The 26,977-nt window shown below is 36.7% G+C and overlaps 1 protein-coding gene across 2 annotated transcripts in view; it reads left to right on the forward strand.

Moving 5' to 3' along the window:
- Positions 1 to 26,977, forward strand: part of LOC140144815 (nuclear distribution protein nudE-like 1) — a 68,955-nt gene that overhangs the window by 16,705 nt on the left and 25,273 nt on the right. For both annotated transcript variants that reach the window (XM_072166621.1, XM_072166622.1), the window contains exons 2-3: positions 8,576 to 8,729; positions 19,727 to 19,875. In XM_072166621.1, the coding sequence (XP_072022722.1) occupies positions 8,576 to 8,729; positions 19,727 to 19,875 (303 nt within the window). The remainder of the gene's footprint in view (positions 1 to 8,575; positions 8,730 to 19,726; positions 19,876 to 26,977) is intronic.

Raw genomic sequence — 26,977 nt, forward strand, 5'->3', positions numbered from 1 at the left:
TAGATGAGGATAAATTCTGCATCAATTCGGATTCTGAAATGGATTGATGGCGCAGATAGTGCTAAAATGGACCCGGAAGTGACTGTATGAAGCGGCGATAGCGCCGACCATGTTCAGTCTTCCGAATTTGAGAAGTGATGCGGTAAGCTTTGGTCACAAACACTGCATAAGGGTGGGGATCAATTTTGATAAAAAAGTGTGGGGAAATATAAATGGTGGGGTTTGACCCCTGACAAACGTTCGAAATTTGTAGTTGCTACAACTCAACTGATCATCACTATTTAATTCACTATCTGTTTGTTTGTCTGTGTCTTTTCTCAGAGACTATTGTAGTAGTAGCTCGTTCACGTAGTGATTCCGTTGTCCCACTGGCCTACAAAACTTAGATTGCATGGCGATCGGAGTGTTTTCGTCAGAGCACCTCAGACTAGCAATAGTAGCATAGTTATAGTAGGGGAAGCATGTTCCTCAAACTTGGTGGGTGGATGCATCTTTAGTACACCATATCACATACAATATTTTCTCAATTTGAATTTTATCCTTTCTGGGTAGGCCTATGACTGATTTTGTTACCGTAAAATTTGTGTCAATTCCCGATATCACATGTTAGTACCGTACACTATAAATGCACCAGATTTTGTAGGCTCCAATTGCTGATTACATAAATGAGAACAACTGGTAACCAGCGGCACTGTGCAGTACCGGTCTGTTATTCAATTGCGTTGTGTGTGGGTTACGTGTATTTTATGTGTAATATGCGGTGATCCAACCAAAAAACAAAATCATCGTATAGATTTAGGCGTATAGATCCCTGGTACTAGGTGCATCTTGACCCCAGCATAAGTTTGTATTGGTTAGCGGGTCAAGGTCACCTGAGGTCATCCAGGGGTCATCTGAGGTCAAATTTGCAAAAACTGTTGTAGGGGCATGAAACTGGTTACAGTCAACATTTGGAGTCAAATTTTGGGAAGGTCATCCGGGGTCACCCAGGGGTCATCTGAGGTCAAATTACTAAAAACTTGTATGGGCATGAAACTTGGTGGGTACAGTCAACATTTAAAGTCAAATTTTGGGAAGATACTAAAAATTGTCGTATGGGCATGAAACTAGGTGGGTACAGTCAACCTTTGAGTCAAATTTTGGGAAGGTCATTTTGAGGTCATCCGGGGTCACCTAGGGGTCATCTGAGGTCAAATTACTAAACACTGTCAGTATGGGCATGAAACTTGGTGGGTACAGTCAACATTTGGAGTCAAATTTTGGGAAGGTCATTTTGGGGTCATCAGGGGTCATCTGAGGTCAAATTACTAAAAACTGTCGTATGGACATGAAACTTGGTGGATACAGTCAACATTTGGAATCAAAATTTTGGGAAGGTCATTTTGGGGTCATCTGAGGTCATATTACTAAAAACTGTTGTATGAACATGAAACTGGATACAGTCAACATTTGGAGCCAAATTTTGTGGGGTCGCATGTTCCTCGAACTTGATGGGTGCATCTTGACCCCAGGCAGAACAAGTTTGTATTGGTTAGTGGGTCAAGGACACCTGAGGTCATCCAGGGTCATCTGAGGTAAAATTAGCAAAAACTGTCATATGGGCATGAAACTTGGTGGGTACAGTCAACATTTGGAGTCAAATTTTGGAAGGTCATTTCAGGATCAACCGTGTCACCCAGGGGTCATCTGAGGTAAAATTGCTAAAAATGTCGTATGGGCATTGGTGGGTACGGCCAACATTTGGAGCCTAATTTTGTGGGGTCGTACAGAACAAGTTTGTATTGGTTAGTGGGTCACGGTCACCAGAGGTCATCCAGGGGTCATCTGAAGTCAAATTAGCAAAAACTGTCGTATGGGCATGAAACTTGGTGGGTACACTACAGTCAACATTTAGAACCAAATTTTTGGGAGGGTATTTTGGGGTCATCCAGGGGTCATCTGAGGTCAAATTACTAAAACTGTTGTATGTGCATGAAACTTGGTGCGTACAGTCAACATTTAGAGTCAAATTTTGGAAGCTCATTTCGAGTCAGCCAGGGGTCACCTGAGGTCAAATTACTAAAACTGTCGTATGGGCATGAAACTTGGTGGGTACAGTCAACATTTGAAGTCAAATTTTGGAAGGTCATTTCGGGGTCATCTGAGGTCACCATTTAGAGCCAAATTTTTGGGAGGTCATTTTGGGGTCGTCTGAGGTCAATTTAGATGAATTCTAATAGTTGCCAAGGCTTTCTATAGTTGTTGAAAACTAAAAATACTAAAAAAGGGATTTTAAAATTTTGCAGAACAAATTATTCTTGCTGGTTCAGTAGTAATTTGCACAATAATGAATTATTTTCAGATTTTGCAACTAATAGTAATGCGGCAAAAAAAATACTAATGCGGCGGAGGAAGATTGACCCCGCATCGAAGTTTCAAGGACCGTATTGAATATTTGTGGGGAATTTTTTCAAACTGATGGTTTAAAAAAAATTGACCGACCTACCCAACCTTTCCATACAGCTACCAACCTGTTGCGCATTCGACTCCAAGAACAATTGCTTTCCCACAAAAAAGCGTGAGACCACAGCGCCATTGGTGCTCTTGTTTTTTTTTTAATAAAAAAAAAAAATCAGATTTAAAAAAATTTAAATCAGATATTTTTTTTTTATTTAAGGTGGTATTTGAGGCATTATGGACTTGTGCTCTAAACATGTTTTAAACAGGTTAATTGAGTAGATCAATATGCCTTTTGTTTGAAGCATATAGGACATAAAGCAGTATTTAGACTTACACATACAAAGTCGTACAATATTGTATGTAACATATCTATGTTGTTTAATCTATTGCCATTCTATTTCCAGCAAATGTTTAAGTTCTAACGAATGTTTGATGACTTAAAATCGATAATATATTTCTACTAGATAGGCCTATTATATGTAACATATTATCGATTTTTCGTCATCAAACATTCGTTAGAACTTAAACATTACTGGAAATAGAATGGCAATAGATTAAATAACGTAGATATGTTACATACAATATTGTACATGTAATACTCGGAGTCTGTGGAGCGCTTAAGGCTTGACTATTACTTGTAGCGGGAATTCTGTGAATTAGCAAAGCCAGGCTACTCATCATCCTCACTTTCAGTTTTCAGGCTACACAATCGTCCTCGATTTCAGTTTTCTGCTTGCTAATTCCAGCTTGATTGGAGTTAGCTGAGCCAAAATGCCAATTTATAAGAACTATGCATTATTTTGTATACATTTGTTGTATGTACTTATTGAATTATTCACTGACATGGTGATATATACCGTGATGTCATGTGCTCATTATATCATCCATCTTTGGTTATGAGAGGATGTAAACAAAGGTAATAGGAAGTGCTAAATCTGTGACGTTGAGGTTGCACATTCTTGGAAGGCCATGTTTATAAAATACTAGTGTGACCGTAGCCTTTGGTTCAGGCTAAGTATTATTATTTTACCAACTTGCCTTCAGTGAATGTTAAAGGTGCACACAGTGATATCAGCTGCAGATCCAGTATTTGTAAAAAAAGGTTACAATACGGGGAGTTGAGGAGCTGGTAGGATCCCAAAATTTTCCCAATTGGGCTAATTTTGCATCAGGGGTGTGATTTTCTGGATTTTTTTGGCCAAAATGTACGCAATTTTATTGATTTTCAGCTGTTTTAGGGTATTTTTGCCCATTTTCACACTGTTTTTCTTAATTTTTTTTACTATTTTCTGGATATTTCACAAGCTTTGAATCACAACCCTGTTGCATGATTTTGAAAAAAAAATACTGGGGACTGGCAGCCCCTAATATACCCCTAGATCTGCTACCGGATATGTGCAGGTACAACATATTTCCATGCATTAACTACATACCAGTATTTAGTTAAATAAACGCCTGGGCATTACATTTTCCCAAGGGGGGGGGCGTTTATTCAAGGTCAATTTTAGAACGATAATTCCCGTTAAAATCATTAGGTAAACTTAAAACTCACGCTAAAATGACAAACTATGAACTAGAAACACTGACTTCTGGTTCACTTCCGGGTATCCAATCTAGATTTTCGCCAATTATTGACGCTATTATCGACCATGTGGGCAACTTGGTAAGCTTACTACACAAGATAGCATGGAAATATCAGCATTTTTGAAACATCTTGGTTGAAAAAAGTGGTGGGGGAGTTTATTTGAGGGGGGGGCGACTATTTGACGAAATACGGTAGTAACAGTAGTTCTTCAATGAATTTGTCCATTGGCATGGATAAAAAAAGGTCCATTTGAATTTGATCACTTTTACAGTAGGCCTATAGGTAACTTTGTAAATACAGTGTTCTTTCCCACTCTCTGTGTTATTGTTTGAGTGGTTGAGTGGCACTGAGTGAGTGGGTGGGTGGGTCGTAAATGGTTGGCATCTCTTCATCATGGGACTTAACATCTTGTGACGTCAACATATGTTTCTGCCACATTAAGTTTTTACTCCAAAGGAAACATCCATTTTGGTGTCAGACTGTCAGGGGATCTATGGCCGACCCCTCTATTCATGCAAATGTGGGGTTTCACATAACACATTAAAGTAACTAATTATCAGTATTATAAGCAGCTAGGAAGTTGTTCAGTAAAACAACAATCTGAAATGAACATTTATAAACAGAATTGTTTTCTTCAATTTGACACCTCATTTGTAACAATTGAGCAAGAAATGAAGGAGATCTTGTCCAAATCAGAAGCACTGTGCATGGTGAATCAGAAGTGTCACTTGAAAAGATCAATTGTCAATTGGGCATCCTACAACACACATGCTGCCACAGAGAGTGTGCATTCATGCATGCATGTAATAAGTTTTCACTATCTCATCAAGTGTTTAATTGTACTATGATGGGAATTTATCGGGGAATTTAAACGATAATGGGAATACATAAAAAAAAACGGTTGGAAATAATTGTTAATATTTTTGTGGGAAAGTTAGCTTATATTTTTCAAGGAAATGTAAATTTTTCCAGAGTGGAAATTGAAAATTGTACACAATTCAACTTGTACAAAATGCTAAAATATTTTGTGAATCATTTTATTTTGCTTTCCAAAATATAAAATAATGTCATCAATTATGATTTGACTTCCAAAATGATGTAATTCTCTCCGTGGAAAGAGCAATTTCAAAATAAATGCAATTGCATTGTTATGCATGGGTTGATCTATTGAATAGAAAATATGCCAAGAATTTGATAATATTTACAAACTCCTCACTGAATACATTGTTCATAATTCTACCCTGAAATAAAAATTACTCTACTGTAAAAGAGGAGATTTTTGTGCTACATTTGTTTTTGTGTTTTTCGTGTTCCAAATTTTTACCCCGAAAAATAACAGCATGCGAATATTATATTTGTCTTTTGTGTATAGGTTAAAGGAAGGTACTTAGTTAGAATAATGACTTAAAAGACAAGGGAAATAGTTAAAAATTGGCAAAAAATTTATATCCTGCTAAAATTTCCACTTTGACAGTACTGTAATCATAGTCTAGACTTCTCTGTAGTCCACCTAGCTTGCCCATTGTACATATACTCGGGCTATAAAACGCTGATTTGTATAAAATTGGTGCGCAATTGATAGATTTTCACATCTGATCTTTTCAGTCACCGTACTCCCTTTGTTTGTTAGCTTCCCAAGTAGACAACTTACTTTGGATTGCATGCGTAATACGGTTGTCTATGGATGAGTTTGTTGAAGTCAGGCTGCCAGGGTTGTTGAACTACAGTAGCAATTTGGTAGCCCAATTAAGCGACTTTTGAAGACTTTGTCCACAACTTTTGACAGTTTCCTGCCCCATAGAAACCAATGATTAAGAAAAAATTGGGCCATTTTTCAACATTGGCAGTTTCCTGCCCTATAGAAACCAATGGTAAAGAAAAAATTTGGCGAAGTTTTGATAAGTTGACCCGGCAATTCAGACTGAAATTCTTTGGGTTTTGTGACCGTTTATTGATCAGTCAGTAACTTCCATTTGAAAAAGTAAGTTTGATCAGTCAAGTGCTTTTCCGCCCAATAGGGTGAATCTGTGAATTTTACGTTATAAATTTGGGTAAAATGGCCCAATTAGGCCTATCTGGTATTGGGCACTTTTTTTTAGTCTTAGATGTTTTTGCTGAACATGTTTACAAAAAATCTTCAAATTTTTCAGATTTTGATGATATTCTATGGTAATTTTAGCCTCCAGAAAACAAAAATCACCCAACTTGGAAAAAAAAACCCTACGTAAACAGGGTTTTTTCGTCGCCTTGGTGCTAAAATCACAATAAAAACACCAATTTAGTGATAATAAATATTTTCCATAATGCAGGAAACAGGTTTCTGTTCAAATACATTGTAAAATCTAAATTGATTGAAAAAATTAACCTGTCAAACTATCTTAAGAATTTATTAAAGGGATAACAATCAAACAACTGGGCATACTTTCAAAATATAGGCTAAATTGTAATCTATATCATTGATATGGCAGGGCAAGTTCCATATCTGGACGTACATCTATGTAATTAATAGAACGTTCTTTGTATGTCCGCAAAGACTAGCCAGAATCCCAATTTCCAACTTGCGTAGGGCACATCTAAATCATGGCTCTATGAAGGTTTAGAAATGGTGTTCTAGATTGGTTATGAAATTAATACTTGGAGTAAAGCCAGATTACAGATATCACTTTTATCATGTGATGCTTCTTTCTATCGCAGCATTAAAGAATTATAGTTTGATGTGGTAAGATCTACTCAATATACCTCAATTCATATTACGGGCCTTATTCAAATTATATTAGGAATGGGAATTTTCATGTCAAATGACATTAGAATATATATATATGCTGAAAAATAAAATTCACATAATCTTATATCTTTTATTGTATTTAACCGAATACAACACAATCACATACAAGTGGAGCATAAATAATTCTAACTATGCAAAGATGAAGAAAAAACACTAATGTTTGGGGCAATTGCCAGATACCTGAGCAAATCGAACTTTTGAAATGCTCTCCGATCTTTTTCCATTCAAATTGGTATAACTTGGGGGGTGGGAATGATGTTGACAATCGCACATGTATTCAAAATTGTGCAGAATTATGTTTTTGAAATAACAGTATTTATTATGAGTAGCAGTATAGTATGTACACTGTAGTATACATATAGTATGAGCGTAATATTGGATGGTACATGTATGCCCAATGAACAATGCATTGATCATGCATGTTTGTACATGCAGAAAATGTTTGCTTTGTTTTCCAAATATTAATATATAAATTATAATTACCCAAATTGCGAATTGTAATTAATATTCCGATGATATGAGTCATCTCTTCACTGTCTCTCATTATTTTAATTACCGTACTTGGCAGTACAGATGTACATACACGTACATGTACATTATGTAGGTCACAAGGGTCAAAGCCCTGGCTAGCGGGCTGCATGGTTCCCATTTTTTTTTTTTTTTTTTAGTTCCTGACTTGGTATTTTTATGGTATTTTGAGGGGAAAAATCTGATTTCGCCGAAGTTTTCTGGAAAAAAATAACCTTTTTTTTTGTTGGCCTTACTGCTTTACATATTTGTATCATAATTCTATGTCAGGTTTTATCAGATAATCATGAACATGAAACATTATATGACATCTTTCAATGTAACTTTCATTTGTAAATGTATCTACATACAGGTATTATGTACTAGACCTTAAATACACAGTGAAATATCCAAAATTCTGTCAACCCATGATGACATTTGACATTGGCTGCAGATGGAGTTTTATTTTCATGGATGTTGAAACTTCACCATCCTAATTGTCCCATTTAACTTTTAAAGGAGTGTTTCGTGATCCTAGCATCCTATATTTATGACATTTTTCAGTACATATCCACGAAAAAAGCCTATTCCCAAAATTTCAGTTGATTCCGATTTTGCATTTATGAGTTATGCATGATTATGTGTATTACACTGCTCCATAGACAATGCGTTGTAATTTCGCTCTGGTGCACCAGAACGAAATACAAATCACACGATATCTTTGCAAAACGAATTAATCAGCAAGAAATATTTTGTACATAAACATTATGTAGCCAGAGGTTTCCAGTGATATAAAAATCTCAACTATTTTTGAGAAAAGTGGGGGGATGAGGCTGTGGGTCATGAAATGCCCCTTTAAGGGCAACAACATTTTTTTCTGTGTTAAATGTTGTCAAGTTATAAAGAAATCATTGTCCGATAAAGAAGTGAACTGTGATCAAATGCACAAAGGTAATTTCTCTTAATTCAAATGTTAATTTACCAGATAAGATCACACTTTTTCAAATTTTCCCATGTCCAAGAAAGTTGTAGGTATATACATGTACATGTACAACAGGTAGACCTTTGTTCTAATAGTCATGATAGTAATAAGGAAGATTTGCATGTTTGTGCAGGAAAATCTTTCTAGTAACCATAAGTTATAACCATAGTCATTCCAATAAATGTGCATCTAAAATATTGTGATATGGTTTCCAATTATTTAACAAATAATAATAATAAATAACAATTTTCTTTATTTTCTCCTTATTTTCCTGCAGATTTGAAGAATCCAAAGAAGAATTAGAAGAATTTCAAATTAGTAGTCATGAATTAGAGAGTGAATTAGAAACACAATTAGACCAGGCTGAAAAGAAAGTATCAGAATTAACAGCAGCTAGCCAGAGACTACAGTTAGAATGTGAAAATTTAAAGGTAAGAACTGAATTTGTGTAAATTTGGTAGGTTTTAATTTTATTTTGGAGGGCGGGTCTGGGTAGTTAACAAATGAACGGGGTCTCCCTGTCGGTCCAAAACATTGTCAGTCCGAACCACCGTCAGTCCAAATTTTTAGGGTTAGGGTTAGGATCTAACCCTAACTAGAGCGATAACCGCACCATAGCTGAACCATGTGGCTTCGGCAGTATATTGTGGTAGGCCTATACAACTGTCACCCGGAGTCTGTAATGGACATAATCTCGAAATTTGCATTTAAATTTCAGCTCAATTGAAGAATTTTGAAAACTTGACCTTTGACCCCTTTATTGCCCCGTAATGACCTTAAATGAATTTTAAAATATTTTCAACATGTTTAGAATGTCATAAGGATCATTGCATTTAAATTGCAGCTCAATCGGAGCATTTTGGAAAACTTGACCTTTGACCCCTTTATGACCTTAAATGAATCTTAAAATGCTTTTAAAATGTTTAGAATGTCATAAGGATCATTGCATATGAATTTCAGCTCAATTGGAGCATTTTGAAAAACTTGACCTTTGACCCCTTTATGACCCCTTAATGACCTTAAATGAATTTTAAAATATTTTTCAAATGTTTAGAATGTCATAAGGATCATTGCATTTAAATTTCAGCTCAATTGGAGCATTTTGACAAACTTGACCTTTGACCCCTTTATGACCCCTTAATGACCTTAAATACATTTTTAAATGTTTTAAACATGTTTAGAATGTCATAAGGATCATTGCATTTAAATTTAAGCTCAATCAAGTATTTTCGGTTAAAATGACCTTTTTGACCCCTGTGACCCCTGGATGACCTCTGACGTTTGGAAATATTTTTATTATATTCTTTATGTTTTCTTCTTTCATTATCATATGACACCACTCATGGGGTCATACCTTCGTGGCATTTAGAGATATATCCATTTCAGACCAAATGGTTAGTCAGTTAGTAAGCTAGTAAGTAAGTAAGCTAGTAAGTAAGTAAGCTAGTAACATACACTAATATAGGCTGAGACCATTTCATGGTTCAGCAAAGCAAAAATTCGGACTGTCAGTCTGATAGTGTTTCAGACTGACGGCTTGTACCCCAAATGAACATGATGCAAAGGATGGAACACCAATAATTTGAGAGCTTGATGTAACATTGCTTCAACTCTAGTTCTGGTGAAAAGAAGATTTTTGGTACCAACATTTTCAGAAATAATGTGCTTTTCAGTAATATCAAAGACTTTAATCTATTTCCAACCCCAATAAAGGCACAGACCAGTGAAACATAGCCTTTTAAATACAAATGGGTCTATGAGGGCAGAACTCTTTATACACAATTTTCTCAAAATGGTCAAAATGGAGACAGAGACAATGTTGGGTATTCATCAATTGTGCAGTAATCTCAAAATGAGGTTCTACCCACAAAGTGCATCTTGTGTGTGTGTGTACGCCTATAAAATGCATGCTTTGATTACCGTGTATGCTTTGCCGATTAGCCTTCTGGCGCATTGCTAGAAAAGCGGGAGAAACAAAAATGCACTTTTTGTGCATGCGTTTAAAGGGAGAACCTTGTTAAATGGTAGCAAGATGGCAGAACCGTGCAAAGGGCGAATAATGAGACTTCCCTGTCAATCCACATACATTGTATGAATATTTATCTTATTTTTACAAAATATGTTTTAAACATCACCATCCCAGGCAATATACTATAAAACACTAGATAGTCGGCCTGTAGATGTAGTTGCCTCCACTTTAATGGGGCAGGGGAAGGCAATATGCAAGGCACCGCCATCAACGCTACATTGACCCAGCGGGGGCAGGCACTCTTAAAACTTAAATTTTGGTAGGGGTATGCGGCGCTGAGCGCCAAACTTTGGGAACTAAGAACTGATTTTTGTGGCAAAATAGGGGCTTGATGAACTGAAATTGGGGTCAAATTTAGGCTGTGGAGCCAAAAAATTCCAGTTTGAGTTTGAGGCTCAAGGAGCTGGAGCAGATCCAAATGTGGGGCTTATGGAACTGCCAGAGAGCCTGAAAAGGGGACCCTTGACCGCCGCATATATGTGATGTGATCAAGCAAAATGAGTAGGATGTCGGGAATATTGATTTTGAGATATAATCAATAATAATATTCAACTTCCTTTGTATTTTATTGTTCTGAGCAATACTAAAATGATATTTTTGGAACCATAAGTCTGATTATGATGGGGTTTTCAGCAAAATAAGCTCTGAGAATGGCTTATATAATGAGATTGAAAACTGAATTTTGATTTTGATCGACATCAGACTCATTTTGCTTGATCGCATCACATATACGCATACCACCTTTACATGTGAGTACCCAGGTACATTGAGTACATTAGGGCTTATCTATGCACCAAAATGAACTTGATGCGTTTTACATTGCACTATATCTCACTTCCCTGCCAACCTAAACACACCTGGATAAGAAAACACATCTTTTGCTTTTATTTACACATGGTATTACTCCAAATGAAAGGGTGCACACCACTAAATAAACATCCTATTGAAATACATGTAAAAATACAAGAAAGTATTTTTTGCTTTTCTAACCACATGTGACGATATTTTGACAGTTCGGACTGGATTTCCTTAAAGTATTAAGTTAAATAAAAAATTAGGTGTTTTTTTTACAGTTCGGACTGGATTTCATCTAACCCTAACCGCCTAAGGTTACACTGTGCATACGTGTTCGACTAATATTTCCATCGTAATAATAAAATGTCGGTTTCATTCAAAATCTCGGATTTTGACAAAACTGCACCTAAAGTCTTGATTTTTGCAGAGTATCTTTATTGACTAAAGTAACTAACAATTGTGTAAAAAACAGAATTTAAACATTTTTTGAGGGCTTTCTCCTCAGCAAATGTTATAGTATGGCTTTAATTTTGGCTTGCACGAATGCCTCCTATATACCATGTACAGGTTTACTGATAATTATAGTGAGTGTAAGAAAGTTGTACAATGTTTGTGCATTGGCTGCTTTACAAAATGTACAAAATAATGTATGTTAGAAGTCCACAAAAAAAACTTACATTTGTTTGTCTACACCCAATCGATCGAACCTTATCTTGAAATGGAAAAAAATTACTGCTTACAAACAGTGACATCACCAGGGATTTTTTTTTGGTGGGGAGCAAAGTGAATTAGGGGGAGGTGGGGCAAAATCAACAAATCCTCAAGCAAATTTGCTGCAAAAAGTGGAATTTACGTTATTTGGAGGGTTTCTGCCTCAAACATGGGGGGAGGGGCAAATTTCCCTATAGCGCCGCCACTGCTTACCAAGCCATGAAAAAGTGCTATAGAAATACTGCTTGTTATGTTATAGTGCTATCCTCAAATGAATGGTTAAAATTTGACAGAACACAGGTAGGAAGTGTGATTTGTCACCTTGTCAAGGTACAATTCATCTACATGTATCACCTCATTTATACCGACTCAAACCTGACTAAAACACCTTGTGTGTAACTTACACAAAGCTTGTAATTGATCGCTCTGTTTTAACCCTAACCCGCCTGAATACTACAAAATACTACTTGATATATGCGCTGTTCGTGCATGCATCCCACGTGATGTGATGACGCAATCGCCTAAGTGATATATAGGCACGGTTTCGCTGGCCAGCGGCCCAAGACCCGTGGCAAAGTGTCGCCGACCGAGTGCTTGGCATGCGAGGGGTCTCGGGTTCAATCCCACCCAGAGCAAACAACTTCTTTCCTTCTTTTCTCTCTTTATTCTTTCCTTCTTTCCCTTCCCGTCAGCCAAAAAGCCCTTAGGGGTTAGGGTTAGGGCAATTGTCAATGCAGTGCATTGTACATGTAAATATAATGTGAACATTTAGCTAACTGTTTTTTGCAAGGTAAATTTGTTAAAATAGTATAAATTGACTATAATTTTATAAAATAAAATATTAAAATACAATTCAAATAAAACAATTAAACAAAAAAACCTTATATATGAAAACTGTAAGTCAAAGCTGGTGCTACGCCACTGCTGTTGCTAAATGCTGAAAATGCATACACACTGAAGAGTATTGGATAGCATGCTAACATTACAAAACTGTGAAATTGGAGGTCTGAACCTCAGCTTCTGTCTATAGAGCAGGACTCAAAATAACGAGGGCCCAAGGGTCCTCGGCCCCCGAAAATTAGTGAGGGCCCGCAAAAGATACAACCAGTGGGCCCAAATGGCCCGCAAAAAATTTAAAATTTTTCTCACTTTTTTGTGGGGTTCATAGGTGAAAACCCAAGGGCCCAAATTCGGGCCCACAACAATTTGTGAGGGCCCTGCAAACATTTAAGATCGAGGGCCCAAATGGCCCTAAGAAATTCTGGCTTATTTCGAGGCCTGCTATGGAGCAATTTAAAGAAGAAAAATAAGCCAGATGGTTTATGATCTGGGCTTTACAGAATGATTTCTGCATCAAAATATTACTTCAAATAAACACCCCTTGAAATATTGTAAGGGAGCGATCGTTATTTACGACAGGGGGGAATGGGCATTTTGAGGGGGGAATCCGAAATTTTTTTGGGTCTTGAGGGGGAATGCGAAATTTTTGTTGAACCAAACGGGGAGTGTTAAGTTTTAAATGGAGGAATTTGGGAAAACAAGGGGGGAATCCGAAAATTTTGAGCGGACGCGAGGGGGGAACGGAAATTTTTTTGTCAATATTTTTCCAAAATGCCCATTACCCCCCCTGCCGTAAATAACGATCAGTCCCTAAGCCCATGGCATATGTATTACAAACTATAGTGAAGTTAACATACATTGCAAAGTCAATTTCAAAAAGTAGGTTTGATCAAATAGATCTTTAATTTTTTTTTTGGGGGGGGGGTTCATTTGTTGTTGTTGGGTTTTGGTTTTTTTTGGTTTTTTTTGGCATTTTTTGGGAAAATCAGGGTACATTTTTTGCTTCCAAAATTATTGTCTTTTCTTCCAGTGCTTAGGATTACGCCTAGATGTAATGGTTTTAAAAAGTTACTGTTTAAAAAAATGGTAATGGTTGTTGTAACAGCACCAAAAAGTGAAGACTTTTAGTGGACTTTTTGTGGAGACTTTTTGTGGATAAAAAATTACATATTAACCCACAAGTCAAATAAAAAAAACACTGTTGTACTCGGAATATCACCAAAAAATCCACTTTGTACAAAATTAGAACTTCCCAACAAAGAATATGTTTTAAAATATTGACTGCACCCATGATGTGGGGATGTTGCTTTTATTGGTCATTAATTCTACTACCTCTTTGTTGAACATTATTTACTTCCGAGATCCATTCATACTGTCATATGTCACTTATTTTAAAATATAAGGATATTGTTGCACACAAAGCTGCAATCCACCAATTTGTGTGACAGTTATTTGTGAATCTATTGCCAATCATTCAAGCATGGTGAAAAGAATCCAAACAGAACTGTGTACTGAATTTGGGGAGGTATTTCTCACGACCTGAAAAAGTTCCACGTGGAGCCTGTGAACTTGAACCTGTCTATATACATATGGTAGTAAATAAATATGATACATGTAATAGTCTGGGCCAGGTATATCAAAATTATAGCCTGTCTAACTGTCTGTGTACAGTACACCTTTAACTTAGGCCAAAAATTAAATTATGTGATTAATTTAACCATAGAATCTATGACTTAACATAAACAAAAATAAAATTAGGGTAGGTAGGTAGGTCAGGATTTTTGTTTATTAATATTTTTGGGTAAAAGTCTGACTTTTTTTGAATAGTAAAAAACAGTGATGGATGCAGGATATCCTGAGATGGTTAAAATGAACATTTTCTTTATTTTTAACTTCAAACTGTCACAAAGTACTTTGTTCCGTTTTAAGGTTACACGAAGAAACGTATAAAAAACGTATAAAAGTGACGTATAAAGTTGTTCTCTAAAACCGCGTTTCTCAGCAATCAAATATCGCAGTGAGTCAAATGTTGGTGCATGGATGTATCTTAACATTATTTTTGTGTGTTTATACAAATTTTTAGAATCCGTTTGAAAATCCTTTGTTTAAATCATTTTTACACACCATGTTCACAAGATCAAAAACACGTTCCATGCAGTTTTTTTCAAATATTCGCTCCGTATAAAACCACGCCGAGTGACTGTTTTCTCCTTTTTTGTATTGTACTACAAATCGACCAAAGAAATAATGTTGCCATGGGGAAGAACCAAATACAGTACCGATTAAATTTTATTAGCCCGTTTTTGGGAACAATTTTCGAGAATCTTGTACCACAAAACACCGTTATGTTACATTATCGATATCTGGATTGTGGAACGTTAATTTTGATTTCTAACTGCCTACATATTTCTCAAAAGTATGTCGATTCCTTTACCATTTGAATTTCATTCCAAATTTAAGCTACTTTTGCAAAAATCGAGGTTTTTCGCCATCGATACCTCCGACATTTACAGCGGTGATGAGATTGTTTACCATAAGAGCCTGGTATGCACTATTCCATAATAGTCAGTTTGAGATCAATCGATTTCACAGGTCACTCAGTAGCTCAATCGGTTAGCGCGCGGCCGGACTCATGTTCGACTATATAATACTATAGTTTTGAGCTGGAAAACTTTGGTACGTGTTCGAGTCCCTATGTGGTCCATTCCATCTATTTTATTTTATTTTTCTCTCTCTTTTTCTTTTTTGCTTGTTCGCTTTTTCTTTCTGACTGCAGCGATTGATTGTTTTTGCCCGGGTTTTTTTTCATTATTTAATTCAGGAATTTTTAGGCTATACTAATCTAATTGGCGCGGCCTATGAATATATTTTTACAAATTAGATTTCATAACAAAATATTGGTTGTTGGTTTTGTTACTGATGTTGTAGCAATTATTGTAGGCCTATATATTGCATAATCAGGGTATAAATAGGCATACTAGGCCTATTATAGCCTATAGAAGCATTGATTTATTTCACGACAGATATCATCCAGGATAATTTCAAAATTGAAAATTTAGAAAATCCAAAGTAAAATTGCCGAAAACGGCTGCCCACAATCCCCCACCCCATCAGCCCATATGGTCCTATCATGGTCGCCCTTCCCCGCCCTTCCCTATCCCTGCAACATTTTGTCCGTGGCAAGTTCAGATTGATACACTATTGTACGCGTGAGTTCATTCTTTTCTGCATGGCTGTTTCCATTATTAACTTACGCCCCTCTGGAATCAAGCCTTGAAAATCAGTTGTATTTAACCTTAAAGCATTTATTATCTATAACCCCTATTATTTATTATAATTCTTTTCCAAAATAAAATTTAAGCATTTATTTTTCAACTTTTTTTTTTATTACTTATTTTTATAATCACTGAATTTTGTTGTACGATTGTCTTCTGAAATGGGGAGGGGTATTAAAGGTGGGTAAAGGGTGTACATGTATGGCAGATTCAGGTAGCATTTCAAAGACCCATGCTTAATCCCCCCCCCCCCATCTTTTGTAACCAACTCAGTGTGTTTCACACAACACATTTATTATTTATCACACTTTCTATGCTTACTGCAGAAATAAAAATTAATTGGCTATTAAATCAATATTTATTGTACATTTAATGCTTGTACCTTTTTTTGGCTCAATTGTAATTTCCACATTTAATTGTACTCATTTTACAACTTGTTATTATTTATGGGCGTATTTTTGTGCTACGTATTATTGTTATGGTGTATGGGCATTTTATCACAGAACAAGGTTTGCATATTAATGCACAAACACAAACCCAAGTGTCAACAGTACGGTTTATGCCCAAGTGAGGGTTCAAGCTATTTTTAGAGCTTTTTAGTAATGGGGATATCCTTTGGATAAAAATAGCAAATTGGATGGTTATTAATTTTGGGGTTAAACTGAAACAATTTGATGTATTGATGTATTTGATGTATTTTGCTGTGTAATCTGTAATTTTGCCACATTATCTGTGATTTTGATGAACTCACTCAAAAGTAGGATACATATGCCATGCATCATGATAAAAGAGGTGAGGACCCTTCAAATTGTAATAAAATGGCAAATGTCCTTCTGATGTTGACACTTTTGTCATATTATCCTCATATACACATGGCAGATTTGGGGAACCCAATTTAAAACCAGAAATTGTCTAATTATGTGATGCGAGCAGAAAATGAAACAAATTTTAATGTTTTGTAACATGTTTCTACCACCTTTTAGGGAGTAATAATCTGTGCTAAAAATCAAATGCTTGTACCCCCTCCCCCCCCCCCTTTTGGCCTGTCAAAAAATATTTGGCTTAAATTCGGCAAGGGATGAAAAATTACTCATTCAGAAATTTCCACTTAGACAGAAAATGAATCATTTGTCACAAAATTGATGTGTTCTTTATTGTCAGTTTTATTTTTACTCAAAATTTTGTTTTTTAACCCAAACAAAATCTGCAAAATATATTGACCCATATACTTCACTGTGTATGTACATTGTACAAGTACTTGTACTTTTAAAACAGAAAATGTTAAAGAAAATTAGATCCCACCAAAAATATATAATCATGGAACTCACACACAACAAATAACCCTCAAAATATCTTGCTATTGAGTTATTTATAGCTTCTCAATAGGCAAGCACAGTTTTCAATAGGTTGACCTTTTTAAAACGATTTGCCTCAAATCTGAGTCTTATTAGAGCAAAACAAACAAGGCGTTCTTCTTGAGCATCTTCACTGTCAATTACATACAGATGCTGTCTTGTTTTCAGTTCACCGATGACCTATTTTTAGATTTGACACGTTATTACACTTTTACAAAGAGTTTGTTTTGTTTTGTTAAAATATGATGTCACTGAGAGAGGGAGGTATGGAGGGAGGGAAGAAGGAAGGGAAATATCGGGAAGAGCTTAGGGAGAGGTTTTTTTTTAAATGTCATCACAAGGAGGATATTACCAGGATGATCACCTTGCAAAGGACTGGGGTGTGTGTGTGTAGGGGGAGGAGTAATTGTTGGATGTCAAACTTGCAACCTGGATGATAGAGTGTGATGACCTCTGGATGGTACTATAGTAGGTATAATTTTATGTCATGGTATCTGCATATTAATGAGCTTATTTGCATATTTTGTCTGAAGTTCCATTTTCAAACTGTGTTACCTACAAATTTACACAATGATGGACTGATGATTGAAGCTGGGGAGAGTAAACAACATACATATAACATAATTTATAAACCATCCTCTAAGCTTGCATTAAAAAACATAACGAGGCAAACATAGGCCTAATCAGTGGTAAGTCTTCATGCACATGAAGGAAAGAAAATGTGTGAAATTTGTAAACATGCCAAAAAAAAAAGAAAACAAATTGTTGCTCTCCGAAAATATATTGTGTGAAAATTACTGCTTTTAACATATTGTCACTGCTGAGATGAACATGATGATGATAATATCATGTCAAATACTTGACACATGTACTCTAATATTTTCACATCAGTAAATTTTGTTTTCACAATAGAAATCACATTTTACAGGATAAAATTTAAGATAATTCTTTTAATTGCATAATTTATAATCGAAAATGTGCATACAAATTTTACAAATTCTTGCCAAGTCAAAAATTCAAGCATCTTTAAAAGAATTGCATGAATTAAACTTTGCGTATAACCTCGCTAGCTGTCGATTCAAATCGACTATGAACATGACAATACAATACAGTGCTATGTGCGTAAAAATACAGATTTCTTTACATGTTGTGTGGGAAATTGGGAATAGACAAAATGTCATCCAATATCTAAGAAGACTATGATCAGTGCATTTACCTTGTCAACCCTGATACAGATATTGGCTGGATTATATGCATGGTGCGGGCATCAAACTTTTAGGGATTTTCGCAGATTTTCAGAATTGAAGAAATGATAATTTGGATTAAAAACACTTTTATCTAGACAAATTGCAGAGGTGGATTTAGGGGGGGTGGTGGTCCCCCAGGGTGATCCCCCCTAATTTTTGCAGAGCAGCACCTGACTTATGTGGGTGGTGTTGGCTTGGTGCCCACAAAAGCATATATGGTGTACCCTCCTATTGAAAATTCCTGGATCTGCCCCTGAATTGATCTGCTCATCACTCACTAAAATAGTGATGTGATGGGTCTGAACCATGCAGGGGGGTGCATTGGACTTGTAAACAGTGGCAGCACTACGGGGAAGGGCAAGAGGGAACATTTAAATATTTTTCTTTCCCCCCAGTTTGCCCCCGTCCAACTTTTGAGGCAAAATCCCCAAAGTTATGTCAATTTCCACTTTTTGTGGCAATTTTGTGCAAAATTGTTCAATTTTGCCCCACCCCCAAAAATAAAATTAATGGTGCTACACCACTGCTTGCAAGCATTAACATTCAGCAGTACATTCAGACTTCTCAAATAATAACAGTTTTTATACGACTTGTAATTAATGGAGACAAAGACAGAAAGACCCAATGGTTTTGTTATTTTTCTGACAATATTATCTTCAAGAATGTAGAGAAATATCAGTAATATTTGGATCAACCTAAAGAAACAGAATATGTGACATGATCAAAGGAAATGAGTCACATGTCGACCTGTTTCTAAAGAGGACAGTTAGAGCTATCAGAAACAGAAAACCCCATGTTGATACGACTTTTCTTTGCAAAGTTACATCAACTTATCAATCACTGAAAACAATATAAAACAAAAGAATTTCAACACTTTCTTTGACAATATATCTCAAAATCAATAATTAGCGACATCCGACTCATTTCCTTTGATCGTGTCACATATGTGATGCATGCACTTTATAAAATACTGCGCACATTACGTGCAGTGTAATTCAATACTATCTCTCATTCTGATCCGGCTGTTTGGTTGAAGGAGCTGTGCATTGATATATCAACTTGATTGTCTTGATCAAATTCTATCCAAATTGTCTTCAACAACCATAAGTTTAAGCCACATAAATGTATGTATCTCTATTAATACTTGTATTTTTGATTTTTTTCTATTCATTGCAGGATAAATTAGAATCGTCGCAAAATGAATACCTCCGTCAAATAAATGAGCTTCAAGATGAGCTTGCACAAATTAAAGCCATTAAAGAAGAACTTCAAAAGTACATCAGGGAATTAGAACAAAGAAATGACGACTTAGAAAGATCACAAAGGTGAGTTGACCTCAGAGAGGTGATTGTTTGTTTGTGTCTTTGTTTCTTGGAAGAAGATACTTTATTTGTATGAAGATATGAAATGTTGTTTGATAGGCCCAGGCCTGTAGCCAGGATTTATTTTTGGGGGGGGGGTGCTGATTTTGAAAAAGTGGACCTTTTTTCAAAATTTGGGTCTTTTTGGACTTGGGGGCGAAGTTTGGCAGGTACCAGTGTTTACTCAGAGTCCGTATGTCTCAATTTTGGCCCAGTGAAAATTATTTTTGGCGCACACAAATTTGCAATGCTGTATTACAATTAGTCAATTTGGGGAATTACTGAGCCAAAATTGGCCCAATTTGGGAAGAAAATGTTTCATTTGGTGCACCCAATTTCCAGAGAGAGTAAACACTGGCAGGTACCATTCCATTTTAAAGGATTTCTTGTTTATTATCACATGGTCAACTCTAATACATGTAGCCCAGGCAATAACTACCCCAGGTGTAAATGCAAGTGACTTTTGTGAGGGGTTAGATGAAGCAAGTGTCTTGCTATAATGGGCTATTCCAGATGAAATCCATGCACCTACTATGGAAGACATGAGAGCCTGAAGTCGACTTTAGTCGACTATGAACTCGACTTCATTTGTGTGGAAACAGGGTCGCTGCGTTTTGAACTCGATTTCAAATGATGACCCAGAGCAACATTTTTTAATTCAAACTCGACTTTTGCAGTGTAAACGAAAGAGTAATTAGAAGTTCACTTCACAATGGTAATATGAAGCATGAGTAAGTGATGGCATAAAAGATGAATTCACAATTTGAAGTCGATTACGTTGTAAACACAGATTTAATAAGGTGATGTCTTCCATAGGGGGGTGTATGGATTTCAACTGGAATAGCCCATTGGATACTCAGGATGCTCACATTGAAGGCTTGTACAAAAAGCTGAGCAGGTGTTGACTGCAGCAGTTAATTTCCTGACAAGTATTAAAACTGATGGCCAATACAAGAAATGAAAAGCAACTTTGTTGTTCAACATGTGATCTCTGTAAAGAAATGGTGTTGATGAATGAATGAGTTACAAATAGGTTAACAGATTGCGCAAGGTTTTAATCTTGATCACACAGGCGCTAACACAGCCAGGGATGTCAGTTTTCAGGCAATTGCCTGATTTCAGGCCTTTTGCTACTCTAAATTTCCACACTTTTATTTATTTTCAGCCCGTTTTGAGGCTTTATAGCCCAAATTTACACGCTTTTTCAGGCTTTTCCTGCTAAGTCACTTCAGGCCATTGCACTTTCATCCCTGCAAAGAACAATCGCTTTGTGCTAGTACGCTACCACAGAGATTTCTCTGTGGTAAATCTTCCGTGTTACACGAACTTACCTCTAAGCCCGTCTGAACACGGCTATTGCTGCATTTGTCTGGGCAAAAGTGGGCATTGAACTTAGTTAAATGTCTAATCAATCCATCACAGAAAGAAGGAAAGAAGATAAAGGGAATAGTTACAGTTTGCCTCGGTTCCGATCCCATAGGTGCGGAGTACCAGACCAGGGATAGGCCACGAGTGCAGCGACATCACCAGAATTTCTTTTTAACTGCAAAAATTTTTGTAATTTGAAAGCCACCTGACTGGGGGTATAATTGCCCCTCCCCCTCCATGCCCTTCCCGGGGCACCAACACTGCATTAATGTGACCGTGGCCAAGCCAGCATATTCGTTTATGTATCGAGCCTCGGATGATTATGCAATAGCGTCACATGCAATGCTTGCGCTTAGTTTGTTCTGCATGGTTCTGTATGGTCTAGTAGTGATAGGGTTAATGCCAGTTTCTATTTTCTACGCTTGATGTGAAACTGAGCTGCATTTATCTCATGAAACTGCTGCTGGAAGCCTTTAAAGTGATGGATCAAGTCATTGTGTTTGTTCTTATTTTGTTGAGTGCTGTTAGATGTGGTAAAGAACCCTGAAGAACACAGGGACATAAAACAAGCATTATGTAATCTGTTATCTCTCTTTAATGCACATTTAATGGCAACAAACTTCACTTAGTGGTATCAGTGGTATCAGACTGATGAAGTGGTTATTCCCTGTACTCTTTATGACAAAGATTCTGACAGATAGGGTTTGTCAACTTCCTCCCATAATGCAACAGAAAAAAACCCTGTTCGACGAGCCAGACCAACACAGAATTTTTGCATTTTATGTACATGAAAATCAGCCAGTTATTTTTTGCATTGATTCTGGAAATTTTTGAAGAAAATTCAGTTAATGTTCAAGATATGTTTGGAATTTTTGGAAAGTTTACATCACTTGCAGGCCCAGGGTTCGAATTTGGCTGTATCGCATAGCAGTTTGCTCCTTATTTTAAAGTAACTGCTACCCTATTTTGCATTTGTATAGCACTTTTTGCTGAACCATGAAATGGTATCAGCCTATAAGAGTGAATGTTACTAGCTTACTTACTAGCTTACTTACTAAGTTACTAGCTTACTGACTAACCATTTGGTCTGAAATGGACATATCTCTAAATGCCACAAAGGTATGACCCCATGAGTGGTGTCATATGAAAGAGGGAAACATAAAGAATATAATAAAAATATTTCCAAACGTCGGAGGTCATCCATGGGTCACAGGGGTCAAAAAAGGTCATTTTAACCGAAAATGCTCAGATTGAGCTTAAATTTAAATGCAATGATCCTTGTGACATTCTAAACATGTTTTAAACATTTAAAATTTATTTAAGGTCATTAAGGGGTCATAAAGGGGTCAAAGGTCAAGGTTCTCAAAATGCTCCAATTGAGCTGAAATTTAAATGCAATGATCCTTATGACATTCTAAACATTTAAAAAATATTTTAAGATTCATTTAAGGTAATTAAGGGGTCATAAAGGGGTCAAAGGTCAAGTTTTCCAAAATGCTCCGATTGAGCTGAAATTTAAACGCATAATGATCCTTATGACATTCTAAACATGTTGAAAATATTTTAAAATTCATTTCAGGTCATTAAGGGGCAATAAAGGGGTCAAAGGTCAAGTTTTCAAAATGCTTCAATTGACCTGAAATTTAAAGGCAATGATCCTTATGACATTCTAAACATGTTGAAAATATTTTAAAATTCATTTAAGGTCATTAAGGGGCAATAAAGGGGTCAAATGTCAAGTTTTCAAAATGCTTCAATTGAGCTGAAATTTAAATGCAATGATGACAGTGGTATAGGCCTACCACAATATACTGCCGAAGCCACATGGTTCAGCTATGGTGCGGTTATCGCTCTAGTTATAATGCTTTAATATATGGAAGTATCCTGATTATGATGGATTAGCCAAAAACTGGTACGCAAATTTTTTTAACGAATTCGAACCCTGCTTGCAGCTTCATGCTTCTGTGCACCTGGGGCAGGCACCCCTCACCAGGAACTGAACCAGTTCTAGAGTTGGCCATGTTTCACCTCAAATCTTCCTAATTTTACAGCTAAACAATAGACCCTGAAATGCCTGCCCCATGTGCACAGTTGCGGAGCGGCTTATGAACCGTGAAGCGGCAAGTGATGAAAACTTCAAAATAAATTCCAAACATCTATGGCTAAACAAACAGTCACTCATCATGTAATAATTATCCTTACACTGAAATTCATGACTGAATAGTACATGGGCAGGCACTGGGCAAGCAATTGAGGTGAATGCTCTCAGAGATATCCCAAACTGTGATGAGCATGACTAATTAGTCATTACTAAGCCCTCATACCTGTACTCATTCAAGCTGTGAGTCGCCACCTGCTTCTCCACAGTAATATTCACTGGAAGCACTGTACTACTTACAAAAGTAGCCTAATATTTGAGGATGTGTACCATGCTTCCAAATGACCAATCAGTGTAACATGGAAACATCACTAAATAAAAATTCCTTTAAAAAAGGAATGTAGCGCCCAATGTGAACTTGGACGTGATATGGTGAATTCCATGGTGTGTAGATTTGGTATTATAATGATTTTTCTAGGGAAGAGTAGAGGATGATCAAATGCAAGAGAAATGTGTTTGATTGGGGAAGATGTTCTGACAATCCAAATATAAACTTAGTCCACCTCAAATGACCTGTAACAATTTGTGATTGACATTACTTAATTCACCTCGGATGACTTTGATCTGACATTCAACATTTTCGCGCTTACAGTTTTACACCAATCATATCCATAACAATTTAACTCTTACAACTTCCTGTCAACTCTCTAATTTAAAACTCTAAATTTCTGTCTGTTGCCTTTTCTTTCTTATTTAGTACACTACAGTTTGTTACAATTATTAAGATAAGCAAACATTGCTGGGTAGATAACAGGATTTAGTTATTTACTTAATCCAATCATGGAGGTAGTAGCTAGATTCTATGGTAATTAGCAAACAAAAGCCATCAGTTTAAGAGGCCTCGTTAATTGATCTTATCACTATGGACCACAAGAGTCTCATCCCAATGTCAATGGCATAGTCCAATAACCTCAATTACATAAATCATAGTGCAAAATTTGACCTCAAGTTGCAGAGTATGAGTTTGTGTACAAAGGATGAATGTACAACTGTATTAGGGTTTAAGAACTGTTCCCATGATAGATGAGCATGTTGTGGATCCTAGTGTATGGTCAAATGTCACCGTCGATCGGGTTCTAAGGCACACGGTAAACTGGTTGAACGCATACAAAGGTCAGGATTTATTTGGTGTTTTTATAAATCCTAATTTTGTATTTTAAACAAAGAATATACGCTCACCATTTTATCCTGTGCATATCAGAAAACAATAATAAAATAAAATCTAAGCAAATTGTGGTTTTATTTCTGAGCTGGGCATAATTTTAGCAAAACCATTGCGAAGTCAATCTAGCAAGAGTGAAATTAGAAGCTTTTCACAAAGTCATGCCTATATTGTGGCGCGCCTCCGTAGAGGGCGCCACAAAAAAATTCAGAAAGATGAATTATACTCTTTTGCCAGGAGCCTTTTTTACCTAGCTGGGGGGTTTACACCCCCCAGCTAGGTATTCTAATGCTATCCGATCTTTCTTACCTAGCTGGGGGGTTTCCAACCCCCCGAGCTAGGTACTGTTTTGCTATCGGATCTTTCTTACAAGCCGACGACAAAGTCGGCTTGTTCTGTCTTACGCTAATTCTTTCTTTCTTTCTTTCTGGCAATCAGCCTCTTCTTCTACAAACAAAATGTGCTGAAGCTCTTATTAATGCATGTTAGTCAGTACTGGCATGGGTATTCAGGGTGTTCACAGCTTGACCATTGCTTGACCTTTGACCCTGTATGCAATACAAACTAAATTTGAACAACAAGATATGTCAAGTCATAGTGCTGCATATGATAGACCTTAGTGAGACAAAAAAAAAAGTCAATGGTGACCTCCTTGTACAATGTTTACTTTGGGGTCAAAAGGTCAAAATGTGTAAAATTTCAAACAACGAGGTATAGCAAATCTGAGTGCTGTATATGATAGACCTTAGTGAGACAAAATAAAAAGTCAATGGTGACCTCTTTGTACAGTGTTTACTTTGGGGTCAAAAGGTCAAAATGTGTATAATTTGAAACAACGAGGTATGGCAAATCTGAGTGCTGCATATGATAGACCTTAGTGAGACGAAACAAAAAGTCAATGGTGACCTCTTTGTACAATGCTTACTTTGGGGTCAAAAGGTCAAAATGTGTAAAATTTGAAACAACAAGGTATGGCAAATCTGAGTGCTGCATATGATAGACCTTAGTGAGACAAAACAAAAAGTCAATGGTGACGGTCAAAGTTTAGGGGTCGAAGGTCAAATTTTGAAATTGGTCAAAATTGACCCATTAATGTTATATTTATTGCCGGCGGCTTGTACTCAGAATCTATTGACTCTAGTTCTTTCTTTCTTTCTTTCTTTCTGGCAATTAATTTCAAAATGCTTCTCCTCCTACATGTTACACCCTACAATTACGTAACTTGCACATATGTATTGGCTATATCCAATGCCCATAGGGTGCAAACAGAATTGGGGTCAAAGGTCATTAAGGGGAACTTACCGGTATATAATCGAATACCTTCAAAATGCTTCTTCTGCCACATATTACATAGCACAATGACGTCACTTACACATGTGCATCGGCTTTACCCAGTGCCCATACCTTGCACACAGAATTGGGGTCAAAGGTCATTAAGGGGGTAAAATCTATTTTGCCTTATCTCGATATCTGTAAGGGTCGTGGGGCTCACACTCAGTGACAAAAAATCTCATGACCAGGGAACATTTTACAGGGGTCAGGTCAAAGGTCATGCAGAGGTCAAATTTTCGAAATGCATTTTCTGGACATCTGTATAGGGTACAGGGCTCAAACTCACTGATCAGGGGAACTCACTGACCAGGGGAACACTTTGGAATGCTGTGCAGGGGTCAGCTCAAAGGTCATCTTGGTCAAATCGTAGAATTTATTTTTCTGGGCATCTGTAAGTCGTATGGGACTCAAACTCTGTGACAACAAACCTCATGACCAGGGGAACATTTTTGGAACATTTCGCAGGGGTCAGATACCTCCTAAACACCAACATGCCCCAGCTAGGTTTGTGGTCTATGACCACCATTTGCCACTAGTTCTTTCTGGCAATAAACTTCAACATGCTTCTCCTCCTACATGTTACACCCTACAGTTATGTAACTTGCACATATGTATTGGCTATATCCAGTGCCCATAGGGTCTAAAAAGAATTGGGGTGAAATGTCATTAAAGGGGCATTTCCGGTATTTAACCAAATACCTTCAAAATGCTTCTTCTGCCACATATTATATAGTACAATGATGTCATTTGCATATATGCATCGGCTATACCACACGCCTAAAACTTGCATACAGAATTGGGGTCAAAGGTCATTAAAGGGGTGAAATCTTACAATTGCATTATCTGGACATCTGGCTCAAACTTGGTGACAACAAACTTAATGATCAGGGGAATATGTTGGAACACTTTGCAGGGGTCACGTCAAAGGTCATCTGGGGTCAAATCTTATAATTTTATTTTCTGGATATCTGTAAGGTGTATGGGGCTCAAACACAGTGTCAATAAATCTTATAACCAGGGGAACATTTGCAGGGGTCAGGTCAAAG

The sequence above is a fragment of the Amphiura filiformis genome, unplaced genomic scaffold, assembly GCF_039555335.1.
Source record: "Amphiura filiformis unplaced genomic scaffold, Afil_fr2py scaffold_83, whole genome shotgun sequence".
Lineage (NCBI taxonomy): Eukaryota > Metazoa > Echinodermata > Ophiuroidea > Amphilepidida > Amphiuridae > Amphiura > Amphiura filiformis.